Source organism: Trichophyton verrucosum (assembly GCF_000151505.1).
Source record: "Trichophyton verrucosum HKI 0517 chromosome Unknown TV-F-a-02e01.M13r1, whole genome shotgun sequence".
Classification (NCBI taxonomy): Eukaryota; Fungi; Ascomycota; class Eurotiomycetes; order Onygenales; family Arthrodermataceae; genus Trichophyton; species Trichophyton verrucosum.
Window position 1 is genome coordinate 22,134 of NW_003315209.1, and position 13,215 is coordinate 35,348.

The 13,215-nt window shown below is 53.9% G+C and overlaps 7 protein-coding genes across 7 annotated transcripts in view; 5 read left to right on the top strand and 2 right to left on the bottom strand.

Moving 5' to 3' along the window:
- Positions 1–267: 267 nt before the first annotated feature.
- Positions 268–1,293, top strand: TRV_07264 (MOSC domain protein; the record flags this gene model as incomplete). The annotated part of the gene is made up of 1 exon (XM_003018673.1): positions 268–1,293. The coding sequence occupies one exon, from the start codon at positions 268–270 to the stop codon at positions 1,291–1,293; it is 1,026 nt and encodes a 341-aa protein (XP_003018719.1).
- A 305-nt stretch (positions 1,294–1,598) lies between these two features.
- Positions 1,599–3,926, bottom strand: TRV_07265 (uncharacterized protein; the record flags this gene model as incomplete). The annotated part of the gene is made up of 5 exons (XM_003018674.1): positions 1,599–2,743; positions 2,811–3,004; positions 3,037–3,134; positions 3,328–3,528; positions 3,696–3,926. The coding sequence occupies 5 exons, from the start codon at positions 3,924–3,926 to the stop codon at positions 1,599–1,601; spliced, it is 1,869 nt and encodes a 622-aa protein (XP_003018720.1).
- Positions 3,927–5,343: 1,417 nt separating this feature from the next.
- Positions 5,344–5,956, top strand: TRV_07266 (GPI anchored serine-threonine rich protein; the record flags this gene model as incomplete). The annotated part of the gene is made up of 2 exons (XM_003018675.1): positions 5,344–5,597; positions 5,680–5,956. The coding sequence occupies 2 exons, from the start codon at positions 5,344–5,346 to the stop codon at positions 5,954–5,956; spliced, it is 531 nt and encodes a 176-aa protein (XP_003018721.1).
- A 762-nt stretch (positions 5,957–6,718) lies between these two features.
- TRV_07267 (MFS transporter) lies at positions 6,719–8,386 on the top strand (the record flags this gene model as incomplete). Its single annotated transcript, XM_003018676.1, has 1 exon — positions 6,719–8,386. One exon carries the CDS (start codon positions 6,719–6,721, stop codon positions 8,384–8,386), a length of 1,668 nt encoding a protein of 555 aa, XP_003018722.1.
- A 1,252-nt stretch (positions 8,387–9,638) lies between these two features.
- TRV_07268 (uncharacterized protein) lies at positions 9,639–10,358 on the top strand (the record flags this gene model as incomplete). Its single annotated transcript, XM_003018677.1, has 1 exon — positions 9,639–10,358. One exon carries the CDS (start codon positions 9,639–9,641, stop codon positions 10,356–10,358), a length of 720 nt encoding a protein of 239 aa, XP_003018723.1.
- Positions 10,359–11,579: 1,221 nt separating this feature from the next.
- Positions 11,580–11,963, bottom strand: TRV_07269 (uncharacterized protein; the record flags this gene model as incomplete). Its single annotated transcript, XM_003018678.1, has 1 exon — positions 11,580–11,963. One exon carries the CDS (start codon positions 11,961–11,963, stop codon positions 11,580–11,582), a length of 384 nt encoding a protein of 127 aa, XP_003018724.1.
- A 371-nt stretch (positions 11,964–12,334) lies between these two features.
- TRV_07270 (acetate-CoA ligase, putative) overlaps positions 12,335–13,215 on the top strand; it is a gene marked incomplete at both ends in the record, with an annotated part of 2,340 nt that continues 1,459 nt past the window's right edge. Inside the window, 2 exons of the mRNA XM_003018679.1 lie at positions 12,335–12,716; positions 12,779–13,173. Coding sequence (XP_003018725.1) covers positions 12,335–12,716; positions 12,779–13,173 — 777 coding nt within the window. The remainder of the gene's footprint in view (positions 12,717–12,778; positions 13,174–13,215) is intronic.

Here is a 13,215-nt window from a genome sequence, read left to right on the forward strand (position 1 = left end):
AACTTTCATCCTCATTCTCTTGCTGCTGCGGCTCGAAGGATTCTAATTATCTAACTGCTGCGCAGGCGGTTAACGTTATCAGGATGCAAGTCTCACAGGTACGTATGTGCATGCCTCTGTAACTACATTAGCATATGTGGTTGGAATTACCTCTCTGACAGCCAGGGCAACAAGTAGATATACGTTTACCCTATCAAGTCGATGCGTCCTACGGCGCTGAACTCGGCGAAATTGACTTGCGATGGCCTGCCCTACGACAGAACCTTCATGCTGTTGAAAGTTAAACCAGACGGCCAGCTGCAGAACATGCACATCGACAAGTTCCCACAACTATCTCTATTTCTTACTGATATTGAGTTCCCAGCCTCAGCAGATCAGACGAATGGAGGAAAAGTCAACGGGAACGCCAAGGATGGGAAAGGCTGGATAACAGTGACTTATAAGAACTCATCCAATCCACACCCCGAGTCTGGGGTTGGAAATACGCTCCGCATACCCCTGGAGCCAGTGACGAGTAATCTCAAAAAATTCGAGGTGATGATGCATCGTAGTCCGACAACGGCATATGACATGGGGGTCGAGTATCATAGTTGGTTCTCAGCCTGGCTAGGTTTCAAGGTGGTATTTGCGTATATTGGTGAACATCGAAGATTAGCTTTGGGCAACTTTGCCTCACCCGGTGTGAATGGTGGATGGATGTCAACTATCTCCAGCATGATACCCGTACCTATACCTGGCCTGGTGGGAACAAAAGATGCGTCAAAGGTACTTACGTTCGCGGATATGGCACCTTATCTCGTTGTGTCACAGACGTCCGTTGACGATGTATCTTCTCGCCTACCACCGGGGGAACCGATGGATGTGACTAAATTCAGACCGAACATTGTGCTGGCTGGTGCTCAAACAGCATTTGAGGAGGATTATTGGGCTGAATTGATTATTGGAGAAGGTGTGAAGGTGCAGCTTAGGAATAACTGTGTGCGTTGTGTGAGTGTTAATGTTGACTTTGATACCGGGGCGCCGCATAAGGGGGAGGCGGGCACAGTTCTTAAGAAGCTGATGAAGGATAGACGGGTTGATAAGGGGGCAAAGTATAGCCCTGTTTTTGGACGGTATGGATTCCTGCATCGGGAAGAAGGGGCCAGCGAGGCGGTTATTCGAGTTGGTGATGCAGTAAAGGTGTCCAAGGTTAATGCCGAGCGTACTACTCTAAGTGAGTTTCCTGTCTACTCTATAAGAACAGCGGATATAGCTAACATACCACATGCAGAATGGCCTGGCATGACGAATTAATGATATACATAAGTTCTGTTTGTTTATGTTTATACCTTGGATACAGAATACATCAGAGCGCGTGTCATCCTTCTGGTTCTAGTGGATGACGATACGAGGGATATCATTCAAAGGTGGAAATAACACAACTCTCGCAGTATTAAAACAGCCAAGCAAGTGTTGAAATACATAACATAATATATAAGAAGAGTAACAGGGGAAAACGGGGGAGGGAGGAAATAAAAGCAAAAGGGGGATATTCTTTTAATGCTCATGATTCGTTGAAGAATGATAAACAGACTACTCACCACCCACGGGCCCGCCGCTTACTCGGCATCGGTCCATGGCAGACTGAACGTTCCGACCCAGTCCTCAACTTCCTGCCTGAGCTGCACAATCTCCGATACCTCCTCACCTTCGCCCAAGAAGTCATGGAAAGCCTTGAGACTGCCGGGGTTCTTACGCTTGTTCTCCTCGGCATGAGCACGAGCAGCCTTGTCAAGCTTCTGGGTAATAGTGACGGCCCGATCAACGATATCGGCCACACGAGCAAAGTCCTCCTCGGCAAAACCGCGGGATGTCATGGCGGGAGTGCCCATGCGGAGACCGCCGGGTTTAAGAGCGGATTTGTCTCCTGGCACAGTGTTCTTGTTACTTGCGACACCGCAGAGCTCAAGAACACGTTCGACACGAGCGCCATCGACGCCTCGGTTCTTAAGGTCGACGAGAACAAGGTGGTTGTCTGTGCCGCCGGAGACGATGTTGTAGCCTAGACCGCCAGCGGAGGTGGGATTGCCGAGTCTGGCGGCGAGAGCTTGGGCGTTGCGGAGGACGTTGGTCTGGTATTCTTTGAAGGCGGGGGATTGGGCTTGCTTGAGAGCCACGGCGAGGGCGGTGATGGTGTGGTTGTGTGGACCTCCCTGGTGGCCTGGGAAGACGGAGGCGTTGATGGGGTTCTCGAGGTCGTAGAGCTCCTTGTTGCCCTTGGAGTCAGTACGGCGAAGGCCCTTGCGGAAGAAGATCATGGCGCCACGGGGGCCGCGGAGGGATTTGTGGGTAGTGGTGGTTACGATGTCGGCGTGGGCGAAGGGGGAGGGGATGACGGAGGCGGCGACCAGGCCTGAGATATGGGCCATGTCTGCGAGGAGGTAGGCATTGACGCTGTCTGCGATCTGGCGCATGCGAGGGTAGTCAATTAGTCTACTGTAGGCGGAGGTTCCTGCGACAATCAGCTTGGGGCGGTAGACAAGGGCGAGCTCGGCGAGTTTGTCGTAGTCGATGAGGCCGGTGGATTCATCGAGGCGGTAAGGGACGGTCTCGAAGTACTTTGAGATGGCGGAGATCTTCTTGGTGGGAGTCTGGTATCCGTGCGAGAGATGGCCACCGTGAGGGAGGTCGAGGCCCATGAGACGGTCGTGGACATTGAGCACGGCCGAGTAGGCACAGAGGTTTGCCGGGGAGCCGGAGAGGGCTGTTGCGTGTTAGAGTGATTCTGCTTGTATATTAATTAATAGCCCGGAGAAAGAGGATTGACCTACCCTGGACATTGACACCCCATTCTTCGGTGTTCAGGGAGAATGTCTGAAGGGCTCGTTCCTGGCAAAGGCGTTCGGCCTGGTCGATAAACTCGTTGCCGCCGTAGTATCTTGCTCCGGGGTAACCCTCCGAGTACTTATCTGTGCCGAGGTCAGGCCACCAGTCATCAAAAACAACACACAAGAAAAGGCCACGACTATGAACGGCGACGGCCAAGTATAGTAGTACTAACTCTGCATAACACTGCCTAGGGCATCGAGAACTGCCTGGCTGGTGAAGTTCTCTGACGGGATGAGGTTGATGAAGTGCTTCTGACGGCGTTTCTCCTACGTTCGGTTAGTTTTGCTGTTTGGCCGGCAACAGAGTAGATCAAGACAGTAAAAAAAAGAGGGACCGCACATTCTGTATTATCTTGTAGATCTCAGGGTCTGTGGTCTGCAAGTGCTCTGCGAGCTCCTAGATGGGTGTTAGCAAGCTGGCCGCCGTTCAATGGGTGGGCACTGTGGGATGTTGCCGTACATTGTGGTTGCCGGCCGTGGAGCTCTGCCACCGCACGAACTGCGCGGGTCTGATGAATGAACGAGGGACGGCAAACCGCCTGGCGGCGCTGGCACACCGCAGAGACATCTCGATATCCTCTCTATCAGCAGCGTAATTCAATTGGGAACAGAGGGCTATATCTCCAGGAGCGAAGAAAACGGGAGCAAAAAACGCGATGGCCTTTTACTCAGTCGGTCTTGGATGAATGTCTTTTTGCTCTCCAAACTTATCTCTCGCCGCTTTCGGGATCTCCAACTTTCCCGCGGAGCTGACTAAGAGCGGCTTAGTCACCCCGCGGACCCAGGTGCTTGTTATTAATATCTGAGTCATCCCATCTTACTCATCACTGAGTCATCCATCTGACTAATATAATCATGTGACCCACTTGACGCTCCTCCCTTTTTCTTCTCTCTCTTTTTTCTTTCGGCTTCAACTTCTTTTCTTTTCTTTCTTTCTTTTCTTTCTTTCTTCACACAACTAAATCCAAAGTGATGAGCGGGCATATTCTCATCCGCTGCAACACTCGCCGTCCTCTTTTCCTTCTGGGGGGAGAGGCCGTCTGCGGGTGCTGTGGACATGTCCCGGCCCCATCTTCACCATCCTTCCAGGGACAATGTGAGATCTTCTGATTGGAGTCAATAAATGTTGTGTGTTCTAATATACCTGGACCTGAACTGGATAGCACTCTTTTATCACCTGTGATATATTGAAAACAGAGGTAGTACCAGCAAGCTTCTGGACTGGCGATGACGGGAGATAAAGGAGCGAAAAGGAGCCGAGTTAAGACACCACTCCCTTTTAGTGGAGGGGGACGGGGCCAGATTAAAGGGCACACGGGCGATACGAGTGTCAGGTATATTGAGCATGGCGAAAGGTACCAGCACAACAGCAGCTAGAAGCAACCCATCGACGGGACTATTGACAGCGAACCAGAGCACAAGAACGGTTGACAAGACCAGCATGGCGATCAGGCACCACGACGTCGACTAGTCTCTTCCCCCCGTAGGACTGAGCTGGCGGTCTTTGTACCAGCAGGAGACGAGTCACAGATAGACAGACAGTACAGACAGATACTCCGTAAGCCATACTTCGTTACAGGCGCAAAGACGACGAAGACGAAGAACAAGACAGGACGGAGGCCCACTCGAGCCGTCCATCTCGATCTCGCTCTTCACCTGTCCGGCCCCTGTCACCGTCGCTCTGCCTGTCGCTCTGCCGTCGCTCTCCCTGTCACTCTCAACTCTGCTGCTTATCCCTAGTACTAGTATTATATTATAACTCTCGCTGCCGCCGGCCTCGCCTCCCCAGCCGTGTGGGCGGTAAGTTATCAGGCCCTTAAGTTACCGTGCCTGGTCACGTCACGTAAGTACCGTAAGTTACACTACAGCGCCACCACAGACGCCTCGGCGTTCCTGGGCGCACACGCAGCCAGGAACCAGGAGAATTCGCAAACCGACGACCCCATAGCATATCACTGGAGTCGCCCGGACAGGAGTACGCACTGCTGCTGCTGCTGCTGGCTGTTGGTGACGGTGACAGTGACGGTGACAGAGTGACTGATGACGGCGACGGGCGGTGGCGTCTGCTAGTGGCAAGCAGGCGGTTCTCGTCCTCCCTCCCTCGCATGCGTCGCAGATCTTGCTCCTTTTTCGTGTCCTCCAAGTCGCTGTGTGTAATCTAAACAAAAGACCCGCTGGTACCGGAGCATACGCTTACGCGCCCGTACCAGGCACTCCTTTTTCCTTCCCCCCTGCGTCCCGCCCGCCCTCTCGCTGTTCCTTTAATTATTTTATATATCTTCGTCGTCTCGTCCTCGCTCTTTTTTGCGACTCTCTCTTCTCTCTCTTCCCTTCTCTTCTCCAACGCACTTCTCGTCGTCCACAGTCGCTCTCTACAGGTTCTTGAGACCGTCCGCTCTTTCGCTTACGACCGCCGCTTCTTCTCTTCTGCCACAAGCCAAAACCCTCCTCTACCAAAGAGACAACCGCCGTAACCATGCGCTACTCCGTCGCCGCCGCTGCCGCCATGGCCAGCCTCGCCTCTGCCTCCATCATGGGCACCGGTTCTCCGATGTCTGACGTCGTCACCGAGGTCGTCACTGGCTTCGAGACCTACTGCTCGGAGCCAACCTCTCTCGTCTACGGCACCCAGACCTACACCATGAGTGCGCCAGGCACTCTCACCTTCACCGAGCCCTGCACCGTCACCCGCACTCTCACCTCCTCCACCGCCACCGAGTGCAGCTCCTGGTACGTTTGCGCCTTGCTGTTACTATATATATATATATAGAAAGAGAAAGAGAAAGAGAAAGAGAGGTACTAACTTGTACAGCCCAACCACTGCTGCTCCTACCAGCGCTCCCACCGGCGGTATCCCTGGAACCGGCGCCCCCGTCCCAGTCCCAGCTCCCACCGGCGGCAGCACCTCCATCTACACACCACCAACCTACCCCAACTCGACTGCCCAGGCTCCTCCCATGGGCACTGCCAGCGGCACCGGTGTCATCACCGCTCCTCTGCCAACCTACACCGGCGCTGCCTCGCGCGCCGTTGTCGGTGCCGGAGCCGGTCTCGCCGGTCTCCTCGGTCTCGCTGCCCTTTTGCTGTAAACAGTCGACTGGGGACGCTGATGGCTGAGGGTTATGTGTTGGATCGACGGTCTACGGATGGAGCTTTTTGCGTGTATTGGTAGTTCTATCTTGAGTTAATGCATAATCTTCTTATTATTTATTACTTTATAATCAACACTTTATGCTCTTTCTTCTTAACTTCTTAACTTCTTCTATTCTACTTCTCGAAAACCCCACTGTACTCCGTAGATACAAATGATGTACATATATTGACGTCTGTCATCCCCTGTCAACCACGCAGCATGGAGTTAAAGACTTTCAATAGTCTCCTGCTTCACGGCCCTGGACTTGACTTCCCACTACTTTGCTTGGCCTGGCACCGGTGGAGGTAAAATAAGACGACGAGATTGCCACCCGTCACAGCGTCCATCCTGTAACCGAATCTCCTCTCAAACGCTCCATCCTCGTCAAACCATGGAGCGGCAAACCGCCCAAACCACCAACCATCCCGTCCCACGGCCAGCAGCCGACGGCTCGACGGACTCATCCCCGGGGCCCCCGATCGACTTCAGGTTGCTTCCTGATCCTCAGAATCCCTTCCCTTGATTGCTTGCCGGCCGTCTACCCCATGGGGAACAAGATGTACGTTTTGGCCGCGCGACGAGTCTCTGGCACGCTACCTTTTACCCGATTTTTTAACGCTCGTCTGGTTCGGTTCTGGGAGGCGAGGTCCACTAGCTCGAGTCCCTAGAATGCAGGATATATAAAGAGGAATAAGGGCCTAGCTGGAGTTCCAGTTGGATGCTGGATGCTGGATGCTGGACGTTGGACGTTGGATGTTGGATCCTGCTGAAGCCCGACGCCTACACGCCTGAAGCCGACGAGGGCGCAACAAGCAGAGACGACTCGCGAGCCATGGAGGCGTCCAAGACGGAGGAGGAGCTGGTGGGCGGCCTGCAGCAGCTCAGCGACGAGGAGCTGCAGCTCGAGAAGAAGCTGCGGCGCAAGATCGATAGCTTGATCATGCCGCTGGTCATCCTCGTCTACCTCCTCAACTACATCGACCGGTATGTCTACTCTGCTAGTCTACTAGTTAACTATATATGTGATGCTAATGGTGGTAGAAACAACTATGCGGCTGCTCGATTGCAGGGACTGGAGGCGGATCTCGGGCTCGAGGGCTCGCAGTATCAGACCGGCCTCTCCGTCCTGTTCGTCGCCTACATCCTGATGCAGGTCCCCTCGAACCTGCTGCTCAACTACATGGGCCGCCCGTCGCTGTACCTGGGCGGCTTCACCGTGGCCTGGGGCGCCGTCTCGGCCCTGACCTCGCTCGTCCACACGTACCAGCAGATAGTCGTCTGCCGCTTTCTGCTCGGGCTCGTCGAGGCCCCCTTCTTCGCCGGAGTGCTCTTCTACCTGTCGAAATGGTACACGAAGCGAGAGCTCTCCCTGCGCATGAGCATCTTCTACTCTGGCTCGCTGATCAGCGGTGCCTTTGGCAGTCTCATTGCGGCCGGCATCCTCAACGGTCTCGCGGGGGCGCGCGGCCTGTCCGCCTGGCGATGGCTGTACATCATCGAGGGCGTAATCACCATCGCCGTCGGGCTGGTCATCGTCGTGGTGCTGCCCGACTTCCCCGATACGTGGAAGCTGCTGCCGGCCGACCTCAAGCACGTAGCCAACAAGCGGCTGGCCGTCGAGGCGGCAGAGGCCGACGTCGACGTGCCCGGCGGGATGAGCCAGCTGCGAGGCCTCAGACTAGCCATGACGGACGTCAAGACCTACGCCATTGCGATAGCCTACATGTCCATCACCGCCGCCTCGGGCTTCCAGAACTTCTTCCCAACGCTCACGCAGACCCTGGGCTACTCCAAGATCATCTCGCTGCTGCTGGTGGCGCCGCCGTACCTGTTCATGGTCGTCTACAGCCTGGCTCACTCGTGGTACTCCGACCGCCGCAACAACCGGTTCTGGTTCTTCATCTACCCGATCCCGATCACGCTGGTCGGCTTCATCATCTTCATGACCACGGACGCCTTTGGGCCGCGCTACTTTTCGTTTTTCCTCATGATCTTTGTGTTTGCGCTGAACGGCACGCTGTACGGCTGGATCGCCAGCGCCATCCCCCGCCCGCCGGCCAAGAGAGCGGCCGCATACGCCTTTATCAACTCGCTGGGCAACTCGGCCAGCATCTGGACGCCGTTTACCTACCGCAACGGGGACCAGCCGCACTACCGCCTGGCGCTGGGCGTGGCCGTTGCCTGCCAGCTGCTGGCCGCCGCCTGCGTCGTCTTCCTGCGCTGGTACTTGCAGCGCCAGAACCGCGAGCTCGCCCGCTACGAGTCCGTCGGCCTCGAGCAGCTCACGGACAAGGAGCTGGCGAAGCTGCAGCGGACGGCCGAGATCGAGAACGTCGACGTGCACCAGGCCCGCCTGCTGCAGCTCGGCTTCCGCTACCAACTGTAGACTATCTCAATAACTACCTAATGACATCTATCTATCCATATCAATCTCTGTATCAATCTCTGTATATCACTGTATATCTGCAGTCTATCTGTAGTCTATCTGTATCTATCTGTCTGATATCTGATATCAGTGTTAAAAGTCCGGTCACGTGCCCAGGAAGCCAAAAAGCTGCCTTTTCGCTCCCGCGACGAAACTTCAACTTTCGACTTTCGCCCTCATCGCCCTCGACGCCCGCTTCACGCCCGCTTCACGCCAGCTCCAGGACGCCCGCCCGCTGCCCCCGACTGCCTCTCCCGCCCGCTGCTCAGTGTCAATGGTAGCTGGCGACGCCCGCCTCTGTCTGTAGCCCCCGTCCGGTCGCCCGCGAGCCGCCAGCGAGCTGCCCGAGTGCACGCCAGCCACGGCACACACACACCCCCCCGTTCCGCCTGCTGTTTGTTTTTTTTTTTTTTTTTGCGCCAGAAGGGGCTCGACAGCGACCTATCTACACACCACCACCACACCGCAGCCACCGGCCTCGACAGCGACCACACCGCATCGTCCCAGGTTCGTCTGCAGTCCTTCTACTGCCCTTCTTCTCTTCTTCTCTGATATTCCTTTTTCCTTGCTGCTCTGTCGGCCGTCCTATCGTTTCTCACCCCCCCAGTTGGCGTCCTTTCTGGACGTGTTTTCGCCACGGGGCGCAGGCGTGGATCTTGCCGTTCAAGAACATTCCACTCTGTCTCTCGCTCTCGCTCTCGCTCTCACTCACTTTTCTCTCCCTTCAGCCAGGCTAACTTAGCTCGCAGATTATTCCTGCAGGCCTTGCACGGCGAGATTGTCACCGTACACACAGCTGTCCTGTTTGTTCGGTTTGTTGGTGTCCCATCTGGCGCCACCGTTGAGGCCATCCGGGCTGGTCAAAAGTCTTGCCTGCGTTCTCGTTTGAGTCTCTGCATACCCGCGATTCGTCTAGAACTTAACCCAGGGCGGACAAAAGACAAATCCTCGCTCTGTGCCTGCCTGGTTCTTTTTTCATTATCATTGCTGCTGCATCTTCCCTTTTTTGCATCTTCGCGTTTTTTTCTGCCCTTGTTTTCTTTTCTTTTCTTGTCTCTATCCGTCTCAAGTGTGCGTGTACTCGTTTCATTGCAATCATGGCGGGGAAAATGACTCTATATAAACTCGTTGTCTTGGGCGATGGAGGAGTCGGCAAGACAGCTCTCACAATCCAGGTTGGTCTTGAAACACGATACTCAAAAAGGAAAAAAAAATGATACAGAAAGGAAACAGCATCACTAACGGGAAGCAGCTCTGCCTGAACCACTTCGTCGAGACATACGATCCTACGATTGAAGACTCATATCGCAAACAGGTCGTTATCGACCAGCAGTCGTGCATGCTTGAGGTGCTCGACACCGCCGGACAGGAGGAATACACCGCCCTGCGCGATCAGTGGATAAGAGACGGCGAGGGCTTCGTGCTCGTGTACAGCATCACCTCGCGCTCGTCTTTCACCAGGATACAGAAATTCCACCACCAGATCCAGCTCGTCAAGGAATCAGCCAGCTCCGGCTCGCCCACGGGAGCAAGCTATCTCTCCTCCCCGCTCAACTCCGCCATCTCAACCACGCCCGCCGGCCCCGTACCCGTCATGCTCGTCGGCAACAAGTCAGACAAGGCCGTTGAGCGCGCCGTTTCTTCCCAGGAAGGCATGGCTCTGGCCAAGGACCTCGGCTGTGAGTTTGTCGAAGCCTCCGCCAAAAACTGCATCAACGTCGAAAAGGCCTTTTTTGATGTTGTCCGGTTGCTCAGGCAGCAAAGGCAGCAGCAGCAACAGCAACAACAGCTCAATCGGCCGTCGGATCGGAGAACAACTGGGTTTGGTGGGCAGGGCGGCTCTAACAGGGACCTCAACGGATCAGACTATCAAAAGGCTCTACGTCCCGATCGATCAAAAACACACCGGGGTGTCAAATGCATGATTCTCTAAGGGTCCTTTTTTGCTCCATTCAACTATACACCCTTAAACTGTCCGTTTTTTCTATTACATCTAAACTGCCCCTTTTCCCTGCTTCTTTATCATACCCCTACTTTTATTCTTATTCTCCTTTTTGTTCCCTTGGCTCCTTGGATATTCCCCCCCCTCGATATTTATTCCTTCCTTGTGTCAACTCCCGCTGCACAACGGTCTTGAGTTGTTTCCCTTTGGTTCGTTTCTCCTATTTTACAGCCTACTCATCTATTCTACTCCGATTCCTATCTGGCCATGCCATCCGCCGCCAGCCATCATCTACCACCTACCGTCTTACCGTCCCACCGTTTCCGAACCAACCGTACCTGAAACCGATATTTTTTTTACATGACTTGATGATCTATACGAACGAAGAAGTTAATTATCCTTTTTTTATTACTATTTCTGTTTTTTTTTTTTTTTTTTTTTTTCTTCAACATTCCTTTTCTTACCGGCCACCTGTCTGCTTGCTACTGCTGCTGCCTCTTGCCTTGGTTTTTCGCCTTCTCTCTAGCCTAGGAGTTTTTTTTTTTTTTCTTCCCAGGACTTTCTCGTCTGTGTGCATGAATCAAGTGGGGGGATGGAGAAGAGAATATACAGAGAACTCGAGAGCAATTGGATGGCCATGGGGAAGGGAGGAGGATGGTTGTTGTTGTTGTTGCATGCTGGATGTGTGATGTGATGGGTCATCTGAACCTGCGGGACTGCGGGACTGCTAATGCTGCTGCCACTGCCGCTACTACTACTACTACGACAACAACAACAGCCTGGATTGAGAGACTATGTGAGACCGTTACATATATATAATATCATATATATACATGTGGTTCTCTTTTCTCTCTACCTTTTTTTTTTCGCCTTATTTTTCTTATTTCGACAACTTTTTCTTTCCCGTCTTCCCACTCTTGCTGCCCAGTACCCAGGAACACGGCCGAATGAACATCTACGCCGCTGCCAATGCGACCCCCACAGCAAGCAATACAACGCAATATTATTATGCAAGTCTACATACTCCGACGGGCCAGCAGAGAAGAAGTTGAGATACCAGGGAAATCCTCGGGATACACACCCCGCAACTACGGAGAACACCAGACGGCCGGCCACCTCAAAACGACACGGCTGCCCCTGTGCCAACGTTATCTATTATCCAACCTCTCCTCGCCCGGCCCTCTTCTGCTGCCAACGGGCTTTCTACCGCTTCTAACTAGTTCTCTGTCCGGGGGGCTGATTGCAAATGTATATAATATCTATCATCACAGCTAACGTGCTCAGGGTTGGGTGGACATCTCGCTTACTTATGTAGTAGACGGTGTATATCCCATGTCTTCTCCTTTTCTTCTTCTTCTTCTTCTTCTTCTTATACTTCTTCGTCCTGTTATAGTTCCCTTCCCTTATTCGCAATCTAGATATACTGTCAATCCACCGAGTTTCCTTTAATAACTCCATCGTACATACCTGCTCGAGTCTCCCGTATCTATGTAAAATAACCTTCATCTTCATCTTCATCTTCATCCCAGCCCCCCTGTCAGCCCAGACAGCCTCCCCGGCCTGCCATTGGCCTGCACGGCCGTCTTGGGGCTTCATCTCACATCCCCGGCAGCAGCCAACAGGGGCCGGCCCCAGACGCCGTGGAAAGCAGCAAACGGGATGCCGGCAACCCCCAGCTGCCTTTACCTAGGTAAAAGCTCGTCTCTTATGTAAACTGGAGCATCGCCCCTGTGGCCGTGGCTGGCGTTCCAAGACACGAGTGTTAGTTATGCGTCTTACTTAATCCTTCGGCGTTGCTTAAGCGGCATAACCGACCGACCTGCAACCATCAACGCGACAAGGACGGATCAAAGCTGCTTCACAGGTGCTCAGCTGTCCGGCCGTTTGATTAATGATCATCTCGCTTCGCCTGTCTGATATCTTAATAGCCATTATTGTTAGCTCTTAGCTCGCCATCCCAAGCAATAATGCCGGCATTACACCCTCAGGATGCAGTGCAGAGCCTAGCGCTCACACACCCGGAGCAGTTCTGGGCTCGCCACGCAGCACAGCTTCACTGGCACAAGAAGCCCTCTGCCGCTCTACGCATGGGCACAAGGACGCTGGATGACGGTACTCGGCATCAGAGCTGGTCGTGGTTCCCGGACGGGGAGATCTCGACTACGTATAACTGCGTAGACAGACATGTTCGGGCTGGCCGCGGAGCAGACGTGGCTATCCTATGGGAGTCGCCGGTGACAGGCCGGGAGGAAAAGATCACCTATAGCCAGCTGCTGGAGGAAGTGGAAGTGCTGGCGGGCGTGCTGAGGGAGCAAGGGGTGCAGAGGGGGGATGTGGTGGTTATCTACAGTATGTCTATGTAACAGCGCGTGGACCAGACTGTGTTGGTTTATTTGGCTGACGGTGGATAGTGCCCATGATACCTGCTGCGCTTGTTGCGGCACTGGCAATTACAAGGTTGGGAGCAATCCATGCTGCTGTCTTTGGCGGGTTTGCTGCAACCTCCCTTGCCCAGCGGATAGAGGCAAGCCAGCCAAAGGTTGTCATGACTGCCTCCTGTGGCATTGAAGGCAAAAAGGGCCCCATTGAGTATAAACTCCTGGTCGAGGATGCTATTTCCAAGGGCTCCTTCAAGCCTGAACGGGTGATTGTATGGCAGCGAGAGGAGCTGCGTTGGTCTCCTATCTGTGAGGACCAGGGTCAGAGGGATTGGCGCCGTCTGGTGGATGATGCAAAAGGCGTGGTCTACGGGCTGATGCGGTGCCAGTTCGGAGTGATGAAGGATTATATATCATATATACCAGTGGTAGGTTATATGTTACATGATTTGTGATGAGAGAGAGGAGGC